At 42.8% G+C, this 23,769-nt stretch overlaps 2 protein-coding genes and 1 long non-coding RNA gene across 5 annotated transcripts in view; 1 reads left to right on the forward strand and 2 right to left on the reverse strand.

The window, feature by feature from the left end:
• Window positions 1-8,292, forward strand: part of ptpn11b (protein tyrosine phosphatase non-receptor type 11b) — a 43,416-nt gene extending 35,124 nt beyond the window's left edge. For all 3 annotated transcript variants that reach the window (XM_037105190.1, XM_037105191.1, XM_037105192.1), the window contains exons 11-16: window positions 162-316; window positions 2,067-2,134; window positions 2,246-2,397; window positions 2,743-2,843; window positions 2,936-3,065; window positions 5,063-8,292. In XM_037105190.1, the coding sequence (XP_036961085.1) occupies window positions 162-316; window positions 2,067-2,134; window positions 2,246-2,397; window positions 2,743-2,843; window positions 2,936-3,023 (564 nt within the window). In that variant the 3' untranslated portion in view covers window positions 3,024-3,065; window positions 5,063-8,292. The remainder of the gene's footprint in view (window positions 1-161; window positions 317-2,066; window positions 2,135-2,245; window positions 2,398-2,742; window positions 2,844-2,935; window positions 3,066-5,062) is intronic.
• Window positions 8,293-9,557: 1,265 nt separating this feature from the next.
• LOC119023500 (RING finger protein 223) lies at window positions 9,558-16,328 on the reverse strand. The gene is made up of 2 exons (XM_037105483.1): window positions 16,013-16,328; window positions 9,558-11,145 (listed from the first exon to the last, which is right to left on the reverse strand). The coding sequence occupies exon 2, from the start codon at window positions 11,066-11,068 to the stop codon at window positions 10,370-10,372; it is 699 nt and encodes a 232-aa protein (XP_036961378.1). The 5' UTR covers window positions 11,069-11,145; window positions 16,013-16,328; the 3' UTR covers window positions 9,558-10,369.
• A 5,430-nt stretch (window positions 16,329-21,758) lies between these two features.
• Window positions 21,759-23,767, reverse strand: LOC119022659. Its single transcript, XR_005076029.1, has 3 exons — window positions 23,574-23,767; window positions 21,978-22,124; window positions 21,759-21,820 (listed from the first exon to the last, which is right to left on the reverse strand). It is a non-coding gene; the product is annotated as an uncharacterized LOC119022659 (long non-coding RNA).
• Between the last annotated feature and the right edge of the window lie 2 nt (window positions 23,768-23,769).

Raw genomic sequence — 23,769 nt, forward strand, 5'->3', positions numbered from 1 at the left:
ATCCCCCCCCCCCCATTTCTCACAGTGGCCTAACTTTTAATGAACACTGTAGAGCCACTATGGCAAGAAAGGTGGATGACTACATGTTACCTGCCCAAAGTCTGTAAAATCACTTTTATAACAACTACGCGTCATCTTTTGTTGTTGTGATCTTCCTGTAGAAGGAGCCTCTGAGGTACATCTGGCACTACCAGTACCTGAGCTGGCCGGACCACGGGGTGCCTAATGAGCCTGGTGGAGTCCTCTGGTTCCTAGAGGAAGTCAACCGCACCCAGAGTACCATTCCAGACACCGGACCTATTGTCGTCCACTGCAGGTACAAACCGCAGGAAAATACACTGTGTGGCAATATGAAGCTTAGAGTTTGGATAAAGTACATTGTGATTGTGCCATGGATTAATTAGTTTTAATATTTTTTAAGCAGATTTCTAACACCAAAAATGATTCAATTCCAATCTTGTGTACACATTAATGCGCACGTAATCCGATTTCAATTATCAAGCTCAAACACACATATTGTAGTGTCTTTGGTAAATCTTTATAAATAAATACAGACTCTGCAGACTTGCACTCACACTGTAATGATAATAACTTTGTAGTTGATTTCATTTTAATAGTTAACAAACAATAAATGCTTCAGAAACCATGTTCTAAGCAATGTTCTAAAAATACTTTGTTAAAGATTAATAAATATTGTGTAATTGATTGGAAAACTTTATTTGAATGTCCATTATAAGTGATGTTTATAAGCCCTAACATTGCATAAGAAGTATTTTTAAAGCATTTCATTGTTTATTAACAGTATTAAATATTCCATGAATTTGATAAACTATACATTTTCCATTTAGTAATGATGGTTGTTGTAAAGTGATACCAGACATGCTCACACCCACTGTCAGATGTTACACATTAACTTGTCTGGCTCGAGTCCTCCTGGGGTTTTCCTCTATGACTAAACTCATCTGTGGCTCACTGCTGTTTTTCTATTTTCCATTTTTGTTTGTTTTCTACATTTTCCAATGGAGTAGTATTAGGATTCTATAACATTTTTTTCAGTTGGCCACTTGGGTGTGCTATAATTAAAGTTCAAAATGTTGCCATTACATCTTCACCAAACTGGCACTGGGATAACTAATTATACATAGTCACTATTTACTGACCCACTTGGCAAAGCGTACAATAAACAGTATAATGCTCCAAGCTCTGCGACCCAGTGTTCTTTTAAAAGACATGATTATCAATAGTACAATCACACATGCGCTTAAATACGCAAATGAACCTAAGCTGTTAATTGTAACTTTCACTAACTGTTAGATGAAACTGTGCTTTACCAACACATTGATCTGGCTGACTTACAAAGGATGTCACCCTGACCAATAACTAAACAGCAGAAACTATTTGAAATAACAATATCAAGTGTGGAGTTTGATAATGAATTTTAACTGATTTCAACTTGGATTATAACTACTTTGGATTTATCTCTGTGGGAGACAGAGTTTATCTCCAAATCATTCCTGCTGCTTTGACAGAGGTCTAAATATTTAATGTTGTTGTTTGCAGGAGTGCACTGACTTACCGCACTTCTTATGCTTCTGAACTGTCAGGAATGATCACTTTGTTTTGTATTTTTTATAGAGATATTTATTTTAGACTGCTGCTCTCCAATATGTTCTTGGCAAATGAATGTTGTTATAGATTTGTCCACTTGGTGAGCATCCCATATTTCACCTAAAAAAAAAAAAAAACACCTCAACATGAGCGCTGACAGAACACATCTGACTCATTAACAATCAATGATGAGTTAGCTCCTGATAAATTAATGATGCTATTGTGAGGAAAATACCGAGTTGAGCTGTGTTCTCTGTAAGATCCAACAGCATTTAATATGTGACACAACAACACATTCAAGTGGCTTAAATGCGGTTGGCAAGTGAAAACCTATAATTCATAAGCTTACTCTTTCATGTGTTAAATCCATTGTCATTGTTGATTTCTCACCTTGGCATTGGCATCTTCAGGTGCTGTAACTGCACATGGTTTGACTTTTCACTCTGTTGTCCCCACAGTGCAGGCATCGGCAGGACAGGCACCATCATCGTCATTGACATTCTCATTGACATCATTAATCGCCAAGGTGGGAAACTCAACTATAGATGAAGTTGACACGCGCTGGATCTTTTTCATATGAAAAGGTTGCACTGCATCTTTGCTCACTTCTGAATGTGTGTGTGTGTGTGTGTTCTAGGTCTTGATTGCGACATCGACATCCCAAAGACCATCCAGAGGGTACGGCAGCAGAGGTCGGGCATGGTGCAGACGGAGGCCCAGTATAAGTTCATCTACATGGCTGTGCAGCAGTACATAGACACGGCTCAGAAGAGACTGGAGGAGGAGCAGGTACTCCTTCACACACGTACACACACACACACAAGTAGTGGTAGTCAACATCCCTGGGGTTTCTAAAAGAAATAAAAAGACATCACGTAACAGTTTTTGACACAGTAATGGAGACTTTGAAATATTTATGGAAGACCTGTTTTAGCTAACAGTTTGAAGGCTAGTAATATGAGTTACGATATGACAGCAAGTGCTGTGAGGCAAACGTCAGTATAGTAACTAAGTGCTGAATACCATCTGGGACTGTTTAAAGTTAAATTCAGTTCTAAGAAGGTTTGTGTGAGCTTTACAGAGCATCTTGTCCTCTAAACTGAATCTGCCTCTTGTCACGTTGTCTCTTTGCAGAGGAATAAGATGAAAGAGAGGGAATATTCCAATATCAAATATCCCCAGATGACCAACTCGAGGTCCAAGCCCAACATGACATCCTCACGCTCTTCTTCTGTGTAAGTAGAACACAATGCAGTGGTGGTTATTAAACATGTGTTAACAGAAACAGAGCAGTTAGTAGGATGGTGATGTCTGTGTCTTATTGCAGGATGACAAATGATGATTCGTCGAGTGTGTATGAGAACATAAACTTTAAAAGCCCTCAGACGTCTTTTAGCAGCAACACCAGGAGGTAAAACCAACGCTGTGGACCTCCACATCTCTCTGTCTGCCTCTCTGTAAGTAGCTCATCAGTTTCATTCACTTTGGAAACTTATCTGTAGTAACCCAATGAAAACAGACTTCCAGTGGGGGGCTGCCTGCAGGGGATTGTTGTCTACATGATTCTGTCTAAATGTATCTAATGTAAGAACTATAATAGTGAGAGCATTCAGTCTTTTTGCAACAAGAAGCTAACAAGTCACTTTGTGCACATCTGATGATGTCACAGTGCTATGTGGTGCCCCTGAGCAGAGCACAGAAGCAGGTTGATAGCTTTTTTTAGTTGTGAGCATATTAAGCAAATGAAGATAGTCCAAGAAAATAAATATCAATAGAGGCACTGCAGGAATACTGTAGTTCTATTGCAGATGAAACTATCAAAATGTGTTTATACTCGTATCTCGAAAATGTGCACATAGTTCAAATAAGTTGAATCAATATGTTTTCTATTTATCTAAATTCAACAAAAACATATTTCTATTCATTTATGACATCATTTCAATACTTGTATCTATGTTATGTTGCATACTGTATACATAATATACGAGTTAAGAAATACTGGCAAATCTTTTACATGGAAGTTAATGCCCCAGACTCCACTTGACTGATTGTTCCTCTAAAATCCTAACTCAAGGTGCTGTTAAAACTTTTACAGGGACACAAGAGAGAGTTCAGTTCCTTCCAGAGAGTCACATTCATTTCGTGCATGCAATGTTCTCTTTTATTATGACTGAAATTATAGGGTGGCCAGAAGCAGCTGAGCTCCTTTAAAAGAAAGCCAGAGCTCCCCTTAAAGCAACAAAAGATTTAATTTAGGTTCAAATTATAATCAACCTCAATTCTCACAGGCTCATTCTTTCCTCTCTCAGAGTGATTAATAAAGCAGAGAGGGAAGCCAGCAGTGTTAAAAGGAGTGAGTCATAGCATTGGTTTGGGGTCATCAGGACGAGATATACACTGAACAGTGTTTTAATATACTCAAATCATAGCACTCACCGATATTGATTAGAGTTGTTCTGCATGTCTTTCACAGTGAACACTTTCAATTTAAACTCTCCCATTTAATTTATGTGTGAGTCTGTAGTATTCTGTATCATTCAAGCTTCTGTGTGCCATGTTAGTGTTTCAGAGTAGTGTGGTTGGAAGTCAGGGCAGGTTATCATTTCAGTTGGTCGTTGCATTTTTGGCTTTTCACCCATGATTACTGTCTCTGGGCCTCACAAAAGAGACGTTTGCTTGTCACTTGTGTGGGTTGTAACTGCTTCAGTTGAGCATTTGGAAAATGCCTTCAGATATTATTGATTCCAAATATAGTACAACCCTATGCAGAAGTGATGTTTACTGCTACTTTCACAGACTGACCAGTATTACTAGATAACAAAATTGTTTTGCTCAGAAATAACAGAGATACAGTATTAGATACAAGATACAGAGATACAAATTAACTCTTAAATATAAAAAGGTGCAAAGGTATTATAACGTAGTGTTTCCAACCAAATGACCCTGTAATTATGGCTTGGTGGTGTGGTGTCTCGACCCAAAGCAACAACTTAAAGTTTCTATATTTGACAACCGTTCGAGTGAATTGTCTCAGTGACTCTCTGTGCTCTGCTAACAGTGAGCAACAGTAGCTAACATTAGTTTAGAACTGGAATCCGCTAAGATAAACTGACACCCGCCTTTCAGCCGAGCGTAGAAGTTCAGCAGAGCCCCTTTAACATATCCAGGTGGCCAGCCCAAATAAAGTCTGTGCGTGGGAGAAACTGTAAAGGCAGTAAAGGTTGTTGAAAATCAGTCGGATCAAAGCACTTCTAATCATTGAACAAATCTTATTTCAAATCCAAACACACACGGACACGCTGCTGTGCGTGTCCCATCTCTCCCTGTCTTCATCCTGAGAATTTGCTGCTTTTAGCTCCATATCATGAATTACATCAGATCCTAGAGGCCATGATTCAAAGTGACACCAGACATTAACTCCACTTGTCCGCTTGTCTGTTCATGTTTGCTTCAGTTTCAGCGGAGGTGTCGCTCTGTCAGCGCCTGAAAAGCCCTCGGGGCAGGAGGGAGAGTGTCGCTCCGACTACACCCCACATCAGTGGACCCTGCCTGGGCTAAAGGGGCTGATGTCTCTCCTGCTGCAGTCCTGCTGGACCTCTCTGTCTGGAGTCAAACCTTACCCTCCGTAAAGAGGACGACTCTACAGCATAGCGCTCTCACTCAGGACCCTTGTCTTCCTCCCTTTCTCCCTCCAGCCTCTCCCCCCTCTTACCCAGCACAAGTGCCTTGTCACAGGATGCGTCTGTAATCTAGCCTCCCCAAACTTGCTGTTACATCGCTACTGTTGCTACTATTCCAAATCTTGGAAACCCGAGTTGACATGACACCCCGGTTTTTCCTCGGGGTGGTGGATGTTGAACATGGACTGTGACCCCGGCCTGAACTCAACCAAACTGTAAGGGACCCAAGAAGAGGTCAAAGCTAAGCTGTTTGTCCGCTCTCTTCACTATCCCTCTTGCTCTTTGCTGGCTGTCATTTGGACTCAGACATCAGACTGTTTTTAGTGACGTTCTGTCTCTCTATCTGCGGTGGTTATTAATGTGGACGCTGAGTGATAGCCAGGGCAGTTACATAACTTGCTACAGCACCCTGAGGCACAGGAAAGGCAAGCAGGCCTTCTACAACAAATTTGACATAATCATTTAGGGTATAAAAATGGTTCCAAATTGAGTTCACACACAATCTGTCCATTTAATCAGCTTGTTTTTGATTTTTTGTTGGTGTTATTGTTGATACTTTTGGTATAATGGTTTGTGTAACATATGAGATGTTGATTTTTTTAAATATATATATACATATATATTTATAAAGGAGCATTATTATAGAAGAGATCGTGTTCAAGCACAATTATCTGAGCTGCATCCCCAGCACTAATTTTGATTCAACAATGAATAGTAAGTGTAGTTAGACAGAAGACGGGTGGAGAGTATTCCTCAATGGGTGGTTGAAGTGGAGCTTGGCTGACCGCCGGGTCTCAGCTTCATTTGACTGGCTGTCCTCGTTAATCAGCAGGTCTGACGCGGTTCAACATCTGTCGGAAGAGATCGTCACAAGGAGACAAGGGAAAGGGCGGCGATTACAGTGGGCCAGATGGCCATCTGCCCGAGATTGAAGAATAGATTTGTCTCCAAAAAGTAATTTAGAAGATGGCCATAATCCAGGCTTGATGATAGTGGGCTGAGTAAGCCGGTGTCATTGCTGTGATAAGGAAGACGGTGGAGCCACGGAGCACCGAGCCCTCTGCACTGTCTGGCAGATTGTTCACTATTTTTAGCCTCCAGGATCAGCACCAAAATATCCTCCTCAAATACAAGCGCAGAGAGGCTGGCGATCTTGCTCGTTATAAATGTTAAGAAATTAATTGTTAAACCTCAAAAGCAAAGATGATGATGTGTGTGTAGTCTACCTTTGATTTGATTTTAAACCAAAAAAATAAACCATGAGAGAGAGGCACTTGGTGTTTGTGCTCCATTCCCCTCTCACCACCGACAGAAGCATACGACTCTTCAGTCATAAACTGGCCAGTTTCCTCTTATGTGTAATGATTTTTATCCATCTAGATTGTTTTTTTTTTTATTTAGATATCCGGCTGAGAGATGTCTGCCCTGTTCTTGAATATAACTCTGCTTGTGGTGCTCAAAGTACTACAACAAAACTCGACACAGACTGTCTCTTTCCAGAAACCATGACCTGGTTACCCAAGGTAATCCACAGACCTTGTTGGTGCTTTCATTTAGGAACTGCTTCATTTTCTGCATCACCACACCAAAGGAAGTGTGCAACAACTCATGGACAAGAGGCTAGCTAACTAAGCTAGCAAAGCCAGCTAACTCAGCAACTAACACCAAAACAATCTAGATAGATTAGCGCTACAGGTAAGAATAAACATATGTATTTTTGATTTTGCGGTGGACTGTCCCTTTAAAGTGCAGCTCGGTCTCATCAGAGTGAATAGTCACTACACTAAGATAAACTGTAATGTGATGCTGTTGACCTTGTGGGGAGTATGAAAATAAAGTAAGATTATGACCTGCAGCAGCCATATCATCCTGTCTCGACCACCCGAGTTCTGTCTTTTTAAGGCTTACCAGAGTCATTTCATTAAGGTCTCAGTACATCTGTTCAAGCTCTAAAGCTTTGTCTGTCTCGTGATTCCAGTTTCAGAGTTTTTTTTTTCCCAGAAAGAATAAATTGTTGCCATGGTATTTTAATGGTTGTGAATAAAAAGCTAAGTTTTATGAAAGGCAACGAAAAACGCTGCACCGCTCGCTGTACTTCAGTTGAATACGAATGTCTGAATCCTTCTGGGTTTTTCCTTTTGTTCTCTTCCCGTCTGAACTGTGATCTGTGTCCGATGAATGACGAACGACTTCTGTGTTGATTTTTTTGTTGTTTTACTTTTGTTTCCTGTGTTTCTGAACTTTCTTTTGCGCTGTTGTTTTTTATTATTATTATTATTATTATTATTGTATTTTACTTTGCCTCTATGGCTCAGATTTTGTTTTTTATGACATGGTGAAACATCAATACTTGAAAGTGTGAAACTGCTGAATCTTTGGCCTCAGGCTGTGTGTGGATGTCCATTGGCTGTGGTAGTGCACTAGATTTTTCGCCATCAGTGTTGGGTTTTTTTTGTTTATTTTTCTTGTCGTTGTTGATACATTTCAAATTGTGTTTCTAATTGATTGTTTTATCCACTCTAGCATTTTTGTATTTGTGTCAGAACTATTATTATTATTATTATTATTATTATTATTATTATTATTATTATTATTATTATCATCATTATTATTATTGGTGTCATTTCACCATCGATGAGCAACATCTGGCTCTGAGTTGAACCAGTGTACGCGGAGGTATGCAGTAGTAACACGGTATTTTCTTTCTGCTTGTCCTCTCAATTTTTACTTGAACATGATGTCTTTTTGTTTTGATTCCTCGTTCCTCAGATGCTCACAGTATGCCTGAAGTGTGTGGTGGTGTACCGAGTGCTCCCATGTTGTTCAGTGGAGGCTTTTTCCTCTTCTTGCACTGGCTCTGCCCAGATGCCTTTTTTTCTTTTTCTTTTTTTTTTTTGCTGTATAGGCTACAACTGCTGATGCAATGAGCTGCCAGAAAATGGCAACAAAATGGTTTATTATCAAATAGTTTAATAAAAATCTATGATGGCGCTGTGTAAATTTACACCTGTCTTCTGCCTGTCTCTGTTGTGAGTCTGGGGCGAGTTCTCCACTCTTTCTAGATGAGGAATCTCTTCCAATCGATGTTCCAAAAGGGTTCCTTTTAACTGTTGCTCTAAGTGTAACAAGCGAGCTTTCTGTATCTCGGGACTGTTTTTGCCTCCAGGTGCAGTCCTTTTGGTGGAGGAGCAGCAGAGAACACAGGACAGCGTGTTTTTGTAAATGCGCTGTTTGTGTTGGACCACTCCGTTTGTCGCTTCAGTTGGTAAAGTGCTCCGCTGCACGAGCTGAGAATGAGAATTGTACTCCGCAAACACGCCTTAACTGAAATAAACACTGAAAGGCAAGGCAGCAAATGTTGTCCAGAAAGACGCCAGTTTCATCCATAATGACAGATCATTTCATGACTGAAGTGGCCGTTGGAAATTGTGTGTTTATAATACATGATAAAACATTAAAATGAGGGGAATGACTTTAAGTGGTATGTTCAGCATTTTGAGTAAAACTGTTTCATGTAGCTGCTATCCACCAGGAAAACGGCTGTTGATTGTGCTTAATTAGAGAAGGGAAAGCACAGCATCAACTTTATAATAGGCTTATGTTTTTGAAGAGTTTAAATACCCCGAAGTGAAATTGAACTAACAAGTAGCTTTTATTTAAATGTTCTACACATAATATTTTAGTGTTTGTTTTATTTTATTTTTTTTTTTTATTATTCATTCCAAAAGCCATATTGAAGACATGACTGGGCTCTTTTTTTTTTTTTCCAGTTTTTTCCGGATCTGTTGGCTAACCATGTTTACTGGCAGTTTCAGCGCTGCTTCAGGAAGTCGTGCATTTATTACGGCCACTCCTATTTTATCAGCCGTGTCTCACAAGTGAGCGACTGGGAGGGGGGGGACCCACAGCCTTACTTTTCCTTTATCTGACGCACCTGATCCGGGAATAATTAAAGGCAACTTCCTCTCGAGATGGAGGAGGACTTTGCTTTCATTGTCATATGTTTAATGTTCAGACGGGGGAGGAAATGACCAACCGCGGTCAGTAAGTGACTCGACTGTTTGGCAACTTGAACCTGACACTAGTAAATCTTTTTCATTTGCACTCAAGCGCGTCAGGATCTGTGTGTTGTGTGAGGGCATTTACAGCTCCTGCTGTTCAGACAGATTAGATTAGAACCACCACTTGATGCTGCAGGAAATTTAGTTAGTATGATGTCAAGCAAAAAAAAACCCCCAATCAAATGATTGTGAATCTTGGAAATGAGGCTGTTGTGTTATCTCCCAGAAGAGGCATCTGAGCAGATATCTCGCTTTTTTTTATTAAAGTTCTGTAAACAAGGACATATCAAAACACACCAATCAAATGTACGATATACAAAGTTAAAGTTCTCAGTTGGCACATTGGGATAACATTCATTTTTCCTTTCAGACACACTTGTTGTTACTGTAAACGTAACTGCTTGTTGTTCTTAAGCCAACCAGATGCTTGCTAGGCAAAGTTTACATTTCATTAATAAATGTCAGGCTTGTTTGGCTTTCAATGCTACTGCACACTTGACATAATAATCAACCCACTCATGTTATCTGAGCGGACGTGTCCAAACAAGATGACATATGCCAACAACGCAGTCGGTCCAAAAAGTCCTAATTTGAAACTACAGATGTTGATTCGAGGGCAACAAAAATGTTTCGTGTCACTGTCGGTGATTTGAGGGCAAAGCGGCCCTCAGAGTCCTTACAACATTGTTTGAACAGTTTAGTGATGTGCTTCTGCTGATGTGTAACTGTTGTGGAGTTAAAGGTGCCAAGTGCAGAATTTTTTTTTAATGATTATAACTTGAAAATTCAGCACAATTTAAGTAATGTCTGACAGCATGTGACACATTATTCCAGTGAAAATTGCAGCAGTCTGCGTTGGTTTCATCCTTCCATCTCTGTCCTCTGGCGGGGTCCGCCACAGTGTCTTTTAGGACTCAAATCAGAGGTGTTGAGTGTGGTAATTAGCACTTATGAAATGTGAAATGTCAAACAATTTACAGTATTAGGAATGTCCCACACACAATATTATGTACAGTCAGTCTAGACGCGCGGTCTGAAAGTCGTGGTGATCATTGTGGTGGTAGTGGGCTCAGGGTTCTCCCGCAAACAGCGCATGTTCCCGGTGCTGAACGCGCACTGCAGCGGCCACAACACGACAACAACAAGCAGCACCATGAGCACGACAAAGAGCACCATCCTCTTCCAGTCGGCCAGCCGGTCCAGCAGGCCAACAGTCCGAGGCCGCGACTGGATGGCAGAGTCCACTGCCTTGCTGGCCCCAATGTCAATGCAGATGCAGAGGGCCGTGGGACTGTCAGGGGCGCCGTTGCCGTTGCCTTTCCTGGAGCCATTGTAGCACAGCTTCTGCCCCTCAATCCACACGTCCTCCTCCTGCTGCTGGTCTCTGGGCAGCCGGCAGAGGATTTCGCGGCTAGTGGTCAGAGCCGGGGGTCCCTCCTCGGGCAGTGTGGTGGGGTGACGGCAGAAGGGGCAAGAGAGGTGAGCGCCGCCGCCGTCCTGGTCAGCCAGCGAGACGGCCATGAGGCGGGAGAGGCACTCCAGGCAGAAGGTGTGGGTGCAGTCCAGCAGCTTGGGTGTTTTGAAGACATTGTCGTAGGTGTTGTAGCAGATGGAGCACTCTGGCTGGCTGACACTGACGACAGACACCTTCTTCTGCATCTCCCCAGTGACGTCCTGAGGGCCGACCTGTGTGTGCCAAATCTGCGGAGGCTGTTCCATCTTCAGTCAAGTCTCCCCCTGGACTCTCTGGCCTTTTCCCTTCCTCTCCCTTCGTCTGTCGTTAACTTCTGGACTATCTTTAAAAGGGAACAAATGAAAAAGTAGAGATTAGTTTTGATATTCCAGTTGGTATCTGGCATCAAGATAACTGCACAAGCAGGTGCAAACAGTTTTTTGTGGTCATAACCGTCGACAGGATATCAGCGGATCAGTGCACGTTCTATACAGCCCAGTTGAGGGTTGAACTTTCGCCATTCCTTGAACTTTTTTTGGCCCTCAGACAGAGCACAACTAATACTGCTAAGCTGACAGGATTTGCGTCAGTCAATGAGTAATTCAACCACTGAATGGGATGCAAAGAAAATGGGTCAAATGTGTTGAGTAATATTGGTGGTTTACCAAAGCAACAGCAACCAGCACAAACAAATGAGTCAGTTCAGTGACGTGCCAGGCAGAAAGGGAACGGACAACGTCCACCCCTGTATCAGTGTGGGTGATGTTCAGCAGGTGGACTCAGTGTTATTTAGATTGACACAGTGTTCTTAAGGGAACACTATGAAATATTTGCGAATCCTAAAGACATTTTAATCCTAGGCTCAGGCCCAAGATATGTTCAAGTAAATTAAGAACCTCTATTGACCAAAAATTGGAGCCTCTGTTGATAAAGTTTGGTGTTGTAATGTTGTGATGTTGTGTCTGACCAGCGGATGACTCAGTGTCCCCGTCGTGAACGAGCACCGTTTGCTGAGCGTCGCACGCCAAATAAATGATGGAGGCGTTGTAAAAGTAAAACATGGTGACAGTGGGCTGCTTGTGGCCTGAGCACAGAGTTGATTAAACTTTATTGTCCTTGCAGTCTCGGGGAACATAGTGTTACTGATGATAAAGGACACATTGTCTCGCATGCATCGCTGCACTCTGCAGGACTTATCTGCTCACATGTTTCATATCAATGTAGGTGGAGAAAATAAAGAAGGATTAAGCAGACGATATTTGGTGAATTTTGGTGTTATCTTGACAGCTATTTCGAGCTACTGACATTCCCAACTCTTTTAACCCTTCAAGGCTGGAGACACCTTTTTTTTTTTTTTTTTGCTTTTATGGTACAATATATAAGATTTTAATTGAAAACATTGAAGAAAAAAAACTAAACTTGTCAAAGGAGTGTGAAGAAATAACAGTTTTGATGTTATGACATTTACATATTGTGTTGCAGCGATATCTACTGCCATTAGCGTGCTAACCAGCTAACCCTACTGCTACCTAGCATCCCATGGGCCAGGCAGCGGTGACTGATAGCATTTCTCCACAGTGGAACTGACAAACTAACTCCTGAAACTATCTAACACCAGAATATTTTAACAATCTAATCCATGTAGTTTTAACAAGACCTCATCTGTGGCTGCATGGAGCTGCATGCAACAGCTGGCTCACACTGTATTCAAAGGGGTTTGGTATTTGGAAGTTTTGCATGAAGCATAGCAAAGCATGCTGATGCACAGCGCACCAGCTAGCACAGGGTGTTCCTGGGGCCCTTCTCATCATGCAGCTGATGAAAGATTGTTTTGGTCATCAGGCTGCCTTGTAGATTAGATTTTTTGAGCATATGTGTTCTAATCTGTAGGTCTATATCACAAAGCGAATAGAAGCTATTAGACCAGGTTTTGGGTCAGTGTCTGCTGCCTGGACCAGGTTTGGAAAGTCTGCAAGGCGCTTAGGACCAAACTGCGGCTCTCTTTTGAGTCTGGTCCCACCGTCTCATATTTTTTTTTTTTTAGGATGAGAGGAATATTAATGCCAATGGCCTGCCTGCTGCCGTCGTGGGTTAGGTATTAAAGGCCCCTGATGTGAAGGAGACAGTGTGTGTTCAGGATGAAGGATGGCCGGAGCGCAGGTGTTCCTCCTCTCCGTGCCCTCGGGGCTGGTCCTGCCCCGGCACTGCCCCATCCACACAAAGTCCCCGCTTGTTCTCCGTCTAATCGCTCCATCTGCCCTTGAAATTCCTGCACCGCCAACTCTCGCCCCTCGTCTCTTAGTGGGATGAGGACACATTTTTGAGTATAATTACACCTGTCTTATCAGTTTTAAAGCCCTCCCCAGTCATCGGCCAAGACTCGGTTTCTCCGGTGCTCAAATTGGAATTCTGGAATCGGGTGTGGTCATTGACACAAAGGTAATATTTAACTCTTTTTTACCAAGCCTAACTTGGCAAGACAAATACCTGCGTCACAGGGCGAGGCTTACTAAAAAATCTGTCGGACATTCAAATGTTTGCTCATTTCTCATTTTGAAAGAGTTCAGACTTTGAAAAAGTCTACAATTATTTGGAATAATAAACGGGGGTGTCAATCCCTCACCACTCACTTGATTTGACGATCTGGATGGTCAGTTTGTTTAAATCAAGTCGTTATGTATCAGAACAGGCAGGACTGAAGCACCGCCGGCAGCAGCCGACACCACCATTTGCTCTCTTCTACTGTTCTGTTATCATTTTTGTCCACTTACATATTGGCAGCTTTAGCTCAGCCACTATTTACGCAAAGTGTTCATTCACACGCATTAAGGCTCAGATTAAGTTAATCAGTAAATGCTTCCACATCATTCGCCGTCTGTTGAGGTCAGGCTTAATGTCTTTAAAAAGACAAACCGTTTCTGAAGCCTGGGGCTGTGTTACCTGTGGAACGAGTGCTAAGTCAATAGCAACCAGCCGAAAACTGAACGGCCTCACAGGCTCGCATTGTCGAAAGCCAGCGAGGTGAAAGCAGTTGTGGCGGCGGCCTCAGGCTGTGCTTTGATGCCCTCCTAATTATTGCTTGAGTGGTGGACAATAAAACACCAGGTCCTGCGGTTATAATAAAATCATCAGGTTCAGAATTTGTTTACAGCAACTTTGCGTGACCTTTGTTTTGGAGTGCAGCGATAAAAACAGAGAGGTAATATTATAACCTGTCCTGTGTGACATCTAAATGTGTCTCCCCGGAGCAGATCTGTGTTCCTCGTGATGCTGAACACATTGAGCTTCTCTCTTTGTTTAAAGGCTTTTATTGCAACAGCTGGTTGGGACCGCAAGGAGTACAGTCTAAATTCCTGCCTATCTATATTTGCAAGTGCCAAAATATGCTGTTTACATCATAACCTGACCCTGTGACAATGTTTCACACATTCCAGACAGAACTGAGTGTGAAGTGGGAGGACGTGATAGTGTGTCCTTGTCATCTGGTGTGGACTGAATTTGGTAACAGATCTATTTTCCGGCTCTTAAAGGGGCGATATGTAAGAAGTTCAGTTTGAAAAAAAGTGCTGAAAGCATCAACAGAATGTGAAGAAATAACAGTTTCAGCACTGTGGTGCCTTTGCAGTGTGTTGCACTGAAGCCGGCATGCTAACCAGCTAGCCACGGCCCAGTCCAAGCTCCTGTGCACGCAGCATAAACGCTAACTGGTCCCTGAGCTCCCAGTCCAAACCGCCAACTGCACTGCTAAATGAGCTAACGAGCTAAAGGCCACTACAGTTAGCAGCAGCAAGTGGTTACGCTCTGGTGATCAACAATTTCTTACACCTTGCACCTACTGAGGCAGACTGTGTATGTTTTAAAAGGAAATAATTACATTTTCTTGTACAAATGAACCGTTGAATACACGAGCAAGTAAAAGCACCCTTCCACACACTCAGGGGTATTGCTGCTACAGCCTGGTTTAATTCCGGCATAACGGGTAGTTTGTGGTGGCTGATGTTTATCTTGTGTGAGCAAACTTGAGCTTGATCCAGTTCGTTCACTTTACAGTTCTCTTGAACTGTGTGACAGTTACAGCACGTTTTTGACATTTGTCACGACCCAGCAATCATCGCATGTAGCCACCGGAGAGCTGGTGAAAAAAAAAGATACTGTACAGAGTCCAGGTGGAGGAAAAGAAATCCATAGAGGTCTCTATGGGGACAAACCCAGGGGTCGCAGAGTGTGCAGCAGAGTCATATATTAACCCAGACTAAGTCGTCGCTGAACCAAAAATATGAACCTCACATGCATGTAATTGCCTAATTGCCTTTGTACAGTAATCTGCCTCAAGCTTCAATTTATGGTCCCTCCTCTCTATCAGCAGCACATGTTCTCCTCACGTCCCAGTGACCCACTTGAGGACGGATCGCGGGTCGTCAGTCACAAGACCTGTTTTGTTTGTCAAATTAAGGCGCTGTTTGCGAGCCTCATGTAAAAATGCTGTCGTTGTCTTTTTTTTCTCGGCCCCTTTGTGTCGGCTCAGCTGCCGTCCAAGCAAATGCCGCCCGACCTGTTCTCAGCCTGAAAAGTAAATGAAACCCGATCCACCCGCTGTTTGAACCAGTGCAGGAGTGGGAGAGGGGGGCTGCCGCAGACAGTTTAACTGAACCTGCTGTTGACTGAGCATGTATAGACAGCACATGTGTAAACACAACATAATGAGGGAATCTAAACTGAATTTACTGAGATCTACTCCTGAAATGTGACTAGTCGGTGGTGCAGCTGCTACTGGGCTTCCTGCCTCCACCTTGCAATGGATGTAACCCACCTGCATTGTCCAATTTGTTTGCAACTGAATAAAGTTAAGGAAATAACACAATTTTGTAACTGAATGTAGTCTATGATGGGCTTTTATTGTTTCGTTTTAGCAGTAGGCTGCCTTTTCACTCACAGTACTGCTGTTCTCAAAAGGACTCTGGGTAATACTTTCTAATAAACGTCACTAATAACTGGCAAACGTATAGTTAATTAAACTTTAGTTAATCGTTACATCGCTGCTAACAAACCTGCTTGTGTTACCGGATTCTGCTCATATTTATGGTCCTCGCTTGAAAAGAAAATGCAAATGTTTTTCTTTTTAAAGCCTTTTAAAGCCACAAGCAGGTACAACAAGAAAAAAAAAAGCACAAAGGCTTTCAGGTAACATTTAGAGCAAAGGTTCAGTTTACCTGTTGACTGAGGAAGATGTCAGATGATCCTCTTTATCTCTCAGGGCCGGGCTCGGCTCAGCTCACTCCTTTTGCACTGGAAAATGCATTTTTCTGAAGTCAAAGTCAGCTCTCCCCTATGATGCCAGCAGGGAGTTCTGGGTTTTAATTGTGCCTCTGCCCAGGCTAGTGTCCTCCTCTGTACTGGTCTGGATACAGGAGTCACAGGTGTGTGTGTGTGTGTGTCAGTCAGTGGGTGTGTAGTAGCTTTCAGTGTCAGCTCTAGGTCCTCCTTCCTCTGTGTCCGTTGGCCGGTATCACCTGCCCTGCTCTGTCAGCTCCCTTTTTAGCACCTTATGCAAATGACAGTGTTTCGGCCTTGAGGTGGTGTCTGGAGGTGGAGAGTGGAGGAAGGGGGGGGCAGGAAGACTTCAAGGAGGGTAATACACATTCTCGGCTTCTCGACGCTCCCCCCGCTCACTTTCTATGTTGACATCTCCCCCCCCCCCACCAAATATGCCTCACCTACAGCTCAATATACAAACACAAACAGGGTAATAAATCCTTCTCCTGACAGCTGCGTCTCTTTTCCTGGTCGACTGTATCTCACGCCTGCTCTCTTATGAAAAAAAATGAAAAAAAGTTCCCCTCCAGAATGACTAAATGCAAACTGGCTGATGCGGCTTTACTCCCCCTGCGTTGGACACCGAACACAAAAGACACACAAAGCCGCACAGCTTTTGCATGAGCCTGTATGCTTAAGATGGCCAATGCATATAAAGGACACATTTCCATTTAGTCAGTGATAAGGTGCCAGGTGGCGATGCGGGAGTATCTTCCTACCATGGCGACAGGTCCACTTCCTGTTTGCCGGACAGTGGGGCGCATCAGCACGAGCAGCAGCCAGCAGAGACGTTTGGTTAGGTGCAAGTGTGCTTTTGGAAACTTTCCCAAGATGCACGTCGCCAGTGTTGGAATGGACTGTGCAATGTTTGCTCTCAGGTGATGAGATCACAATGAAGCAGAGCTTTTTCCTCGAATGTTTCACAAGAAACATTCATTCTTTTGTCTTTTTTTTTTTCTTTGTTCAACTCCAGGAAATAAACATCAAAATAACAAACGCACATCCACCAGGAAGAGGCCCCTGCTCATAAAGGTGACTTGTAAGAAATGTGCCAGACTTTTTATTTGATTGCTCGTTTGATTTTATGGTAATGACTAATGGCTCCGCGCCCATTAGCAGTAGCGCGTCTCTGCAATAACAGCTGCCTAACTGACTCGGTTATTTAGTAACCCAAACACAAATACTGCTGTATCATATCAGCAAAGTCATTTATTGGGCGTTGGGCTGTGAGTGCTTTGAGGAAGGAGAAGGTATACAATCAAAAGCAGTTTTATTCCCCTGCCTGGAACCCATGAACCTCTTATAAATGTGTCAAAGATTTAGTGGGTGGCTGGATGAAATGTAATAAGAGACAGTAAGTTATTTCGGCCGGATGGGTGAAGCTGCTGCTGAGGCTGGGGAGGGATACACGTGAGCAGGGAGGCTGGGAAGCTGTTGTGTGCAGGCAAGTCATAAAATGACACAATGTTGACTGTGCCTTCACTCCGCCCACATTTACTCCAACACTAGCGAGCACAAATAATATTTTGAACCTCTGCTGCCGAGTCCCCGAGGCAGAAATCGGTACTCCTCCATTGTCTGACGTTAACAAACAGTGTTACGTTGCGGGCAGCCTCGTGTGTACACTGGCTTGGTGATGACTGTGTCGGTGTCAATTAATTACACTTTTAATAACTACTGACATTTTTTTTGGGGGGGGGACGTCTACATGGTCAGTAAATGGAAAAAAAAAAGGATTAGGCTTGTTTTTAACGCTTAGGATGGCATTATAATAAATGGCTGCAAGAAAGGTCAGGTCTAGACAATAATTCATATGGACGTCTGCAACATCTGAGTGCATCTTTTTAAATAAAAAGAATTAACTTGCTGAGACTTCCTGACTGTAAAAACAAAACAGAAAAAAAACAAGTCCAACGTTTGACTGTCGTTTTTTTTTTTTTAATTTTATTTTTTTTTAATTTTGGGTAAATTAATCAGTTCTAAGAGAAAGCAGAAGTAAAACTGAGTCTTTAAAGGTCCCATATTATACAGTTTTTCATTAATCTCACACAGCTGTCCAACAACACTGTATTTGATATGCATTGCCCCAAACCCATCCATGGTGAATTTCAGCTGTCTAAAAGTCGCTCAAGTAAGCACTGCTGAGAGCAGGCTGTTTCTGTGCCTGCACCTTTAAATGCTAATGAGCTCTGTCTGTCAAGTCCTGCCTTGCCTGCTACATGCACCTCTCAGGAACAGGATGCCTCTTAAGCTTGTGGTAGCATATGCTAATGTTATGGTGGATGTATATACTGTATGTATCGCTATGGCTTGCGGAGATGCTTTCGTCCACCCATACCAGTTTGACACAGAATCGGACCCAGAAAGAGAGGCTCCTGAAGAAGTACAGACTCTGCGGCTGCAGCAGGACATTTCTGAATGGTTAGTGTGTCTGAATAATGTTAGTCTGTTCTATGAATTGTTAGAATTACAATCATGTATGGCTAATGGCTAATGGCTAAAGCTGTGTTTGTCTCCAACACAGTCTCCAAATTCTTGGACACTGTTCGCATCTTCTCTGTCTCCAGTCTGCACGTTTCCAGACTTTTTACCGTGACAGCCAAGCTCCATCGTAATATTATTAATTAAACTGGCTTCAAACGCCATTGCGTAGCGGACCAAAGCAGAGCTAACTAGTTAGCCAATTTTCAACTGACTTCACCATACTTGGCTTGGGTGCAGTCGCTGGGTCCGGTATGGTTGGGACTGATCCTTTTACAAGGGTCAGTGTCGAAGCAAAGCTTTGTACTGATCTTCGTGTTTTTCATAACATGGGACCTTTAAATGAGGGTTAATTTGTCCAGTACTTGGCCAAATACCTGCAAATCTAATGACCCATCAGCCTCAGCTATACTTTGTGTTTAGTGCTAATAAGCTAACATTAGCATGCTAACACACTGAAAGAAGAGGGTCGACCCAGTTACCATTTTACCTGCTAAGCACCGGCGTGTCACTGTTGTGATGTCAGCATGTTAGCATTTAGCGCCACTGTGCCTCCTTGTGAACACAGCCAGGTTGGATGGCTAGCTGTAGGTTCAGTTTATAATGGGGGCGGCGGGTAGAGTATGTCAAGCAGTGTCCTTGAGATATTGAACCCTACTTTGCTCCCAGTGGCTGTTCCATCAGTGTGAATGGCTGAGCTTATAATTATTGCGGGGCACTCAGGTTAGGAGGAACTGCATCGCTCCTGAAGGGACCTTTGGCAGCCTCTGGCTATGTAAATGCGAGACGTTAACAAACATATAACAAATGCGTTTACCCTTAGGTCAGGGCTGTAGCTGGAGAGTGGCTAAACCCATAGGGATGCATCTTGTGAGCAAGGGTCATGAGAAGCAGACTAACCGTTTTCTACCATCTGTGCAGAAAGGTGGCACATTTACTAGATTATAGACGATTTCCTATAAGGGGCAGAAAATGTTAAGTCAAAGTCAAAATGTTCATTGTCTCAGGAACATGATGTAAATGTCCTCAGCGAATTATCACGACAGTTTCATATTTCTTCTGTATAGGCGTAAGGTGATGTGGCATGAGAGGAATGGTTCATAAAAAAAAAAAAAAAAAAAAAATTGGTCATGAGGGTAACACTAAGTCTGAAACTTGACATGGTATCATATTGCGAAAAACTAAAGAATTTGACAGGTGGTGTGAGCCTAAAGAGGGAAAGGTGAATGACATGAGGTCCCCAGCTAGAGGTGAAATAAGGACATGCTGTGATGTGGTGGGGGTAAATGAAAAGGGCAAGTTTAAGGCTTCACGGTGACCAAGAGGTTAACCTCCGTGAAGCCTTAAACTTGCCCTTTTCATTTACTGGGGAGGGGACTTGGAGCAGTAAAATCATCGCTGTAGTATATTGTGACTTTAGGCATTGAAACTAGGTTAATTTGTTGCAGATTTCAAATAAGTATTAACGGAGAAGAATAAGTCAAATGCATTATTGCGTTATTGTTTCAGATATTAAGTTTCAGTTAGTATTTACTTTTCAGTAGATGATATATATGCAGCATCACATTAGTACCTAAATGACCTAATTGTTCACACTGATTTTATATAGGATGTGTAAATGTACATCCCAATAATGTGCCACGCCATGAAAATGTGATATAATAAAAAACACTCCCATGGCAGCCATTTTCCTGCGACAAAGCGCTCGGGGTGTGAAGCTGTAACGCCATACTGTTGTGTTCCAAGTTGTATAAATGTCGGGAATCCGACAGACTGTTTCCATTTCACTGCATCCCGATTGATCAGCTTATGTCAACACAATGGAAAGGAGAAAACTGGAAGGACAACGGGCAGTATTTCAACATAAAACAACATATTTGGTGGCCCCTTCGCTAATGTTAGACAACAGCTAACGTTAGCATATGACCACTTCCTGGCTTACATTAGTTTTTGATTGTGTTACACCGTGTGATAGGAAAGGCATCAATAAAATGCTAGAATATAAACGCACATCTTGAAAAAACGTATATGAGCCTGTAAATGAAACACCCTGGACGCGATCAAACAGTGATGTTAGCTAGGAAGTGGTTGCATGCTAACAGTAGCTAATAGGTTATCACATGTTGTTGTATGGCCGGTGTCCCTCCAGATTTTCTTTGTCCATCCTTGCTGCTGAAATAACAAAAGAACACTAAAGCTAGTTGTGTTGTTCTACAGTAGCTAGCTAGTTAGCTTATGGTTTCTGGGACGGTGACGAAGACCCCAGACACCTCAGGGTGCTTTTTTCCAACGTGAAAACCCTTGGCAGCGTGTGTTACTGCGAATTACTGTATTAAATTGTTGGAATGGATTCCTGGAGCAAGCACGCCTACACTCCCCATCCTGTGTCCTCTCTTCAAGGTCACCATCGAATAATAACTACATAAATAAATAGCTTATACCCAGTATGGGCTAAGGTAATATGGGGAGGGCTGGAATGCATGTTAGCGAAAACATGTGTAATCCCTTATTTGCATATTGTATTTGAGCCTCTTCACGTGAGATGTACACTGCAATAAATCTGAATGCTGGTAAATTGTACCACAAACACGTCAGACAGTTTATACGGTGTTGGGTCTAGCCGGCCTTCTCGTAGTCAACAGGAGACAGAGGTCATATCTGGGCCTGGCAGGTACGGTTCAAAAGGACTTCAAAACAAAGCAGGTAAACACAAGGAAAATTGATTTACAATCTTACGAGGACCTATTTTATGGTTTTACTGTAACCCAGACTGGGTTATCAACTTATCTTTATAGCTTTACCGCAAAACAGTCACGTTCTTCTAATCATCTTTGGCCCCGTGGCCCTGACTGTGGAAACTCTCTGTGTCATGTACGGAGGAAGAGGGAAGTAAACGCGCCTGTTATTCCCAGTGCTTCTTATCACGGTCACATTATCATTAAGGGATGTGAAAAACATTTACCCATATGCGTGGTTTTTCGGAGGAAATTGCATCCAGAGGTAAGTCATGTAACGTGACCTCAAATCATTCATGTTTCCAAGAGGTTATCACAATTCCAAGAGTAGCTTTCGATGGCAAATATCAGGTTAGAGGAGTATTCCTGCTCCAACCTGATCATTTCTCAAAACAGTGACCGTCACTGACAACATGTGGCTTTTATGGTTATATTCAAGCTGGCATTGTTTTATCCATAAGAGGCAAGTGACTCTCGGAAAATGACGGCCTGTTGTAAAAAAAAAAAAAAATACCAGTTACAGTCACACACACACACACACACCCTCTCACGAATTCACGAGACAGGGAAAATTGTTCCATAACAGGCTTGTGAAAACTGTTCAAGGACAGGTTCACATTTTTTTCAAGTCTGTCTCAACCGATACCATTACTGGTCATCCTGATCTGTTCTTCTGTTCACAGAGGCTGCGAGGGAATCCTTCCTTAACACGACTCCAGCGGAGGAGATGCCCACCTACATATGAGGCTTCGACAGGCTCATTCTTCTTCCACTGCGGCTCTTTATGTAAACACTGCCCAGGGAAACACAGGGAAAGTGGATACAAATAGGAAATGAATAGAAAAATATCCACTTGATTTTGTTTTGTCGGACTGGTAAAGCCTTGTATCGGCTTTGAGTAAAGTTCAGAATGGATTTTTTTTTTGCAGGGAACCAAGTATGGAAAGAAGGTTTACAGAGACCATTGCTCCAATGTAAATATGGGCACCTGAGTATTGTCTTAAGACAAGATGTGGAAAATGTGAACTCATGTGAACAAGTAGACATGGAGATTAATGTTGAAAGAGATTATCACTCCCGAGGCTGAAAACTGGGCTAAGTGGGGAACCCCCACCCCCACCCTGACGGCCCCTGATGGCCCATGGCGGCCCCAGGTTTAGAGAATTGTTAGCCTGTGGTCATTTGATTCATTTCTAAACGGCGTGAGATATGCGAGAGTAAAGCTCGTTGCAAAGTGATGATGATGAGGCCTCAAAGGATAGGCTCACCCAAAAATGAAAAGCAGCCAGTCTCATCTCATCCTCATGCAGGTGGGAGGTCAGGTTTCAACGCTGAAAATAATATATTTGGGGAGACTTGGGATTATACCGGATGAGCTGTATGGAGCCATTTTATCTAACAAGTCCCCTTCTACCTCCGCTGTTTAGGAGAACGCTGCGACAAAATATTATGTGGATTAGAAAACTTCCCCTTATGCTCTATCCACATGAGGATGAGTCGGTAATGAGCGATTTTTCATCTGGTGTTGAATTTTTCATTTCAGGTGGCCAACCTAATGTTAAAACCCGGTCTTAAAATCTTAGTCGGATACCTTTATTTTATCCTTTGATATTGTGTTCCCAGAAAACACACAGTCGCACAAGTACATCCGTGCACTGTGCCCCGGTGAGTAAGACCACAGGGTGACACAGTGCAAAGACAGTGGGAGGAATGTGTTCGAGGTCAATAGAGAAAAACTAAACAGTAATCCAGCCCTTCAGCCGCTATCAGAAGGATCTGCAGCAGCAGTAATGATCCCATTGTTTTAATTATTTTTTTAAAGTTTGTGCACGAGGCACTTGTTTTGTTTTTATTGGTTTTATTCTACATCCTGTGATTTTGCTGCTGCACCAAAAACAGAGTTGCACTTTTTTTTCAAGAGCAGATGCACAAAAAGCAATAAAACAAAAATGATACAAGAATGAGCCAAAGACTGAACACAAAACTGGAGGATCTAAACAAAAGGTAGATCAGATCGTTCTCACTTGGACAATTTTGCCTGAGACTCTTTAACTTCCGATGATCGATACTAACTCATAACAAGTTCTGTACGTCGTCTCCTTCCTGTAACATCACGTTCCTCTGAACCACATCGCGCCTCCTCTGCTGCTACCTCCGGGCACGCGAGGTTGAGTTTTTCCTTATTCGAGAACATGTTGTTCAGCTTGTAAAGCCCTCTGCACTGGCTGTGTGTCTGGCTGACCTTAAACCTGCATCGAGATCCAGCCATCAGGCCCCCGGTCGGCACAGCCCACAGTGAGTGACCTGCTGATATACTGTGCTGTGCTGTTCTGTCCTGTATGTGGGCGTCTGCTCATGCCGAGCTCTGCTGTGAATTCAAGCTGCGCCGCTCAGGGAGAACTGCTCTCAGTGAGCCCGAGACTCCCCCTCATCAGACG

The sequence above is a fragment of the Acanthopagrus latus genome, chromosome 7 (genome assembly GCF_904848185.1).
Source record: "Acanthopagrus latus isolate v.2019 chromosome 7, fAcaLat1.1, whole genome shotgun sequence".
NCBI lineage: Eukaryota > Metazoa > Chordata > Actinopteri > Spariformes > Sparidae > Acanthopagrus > Acanthopagrus latus.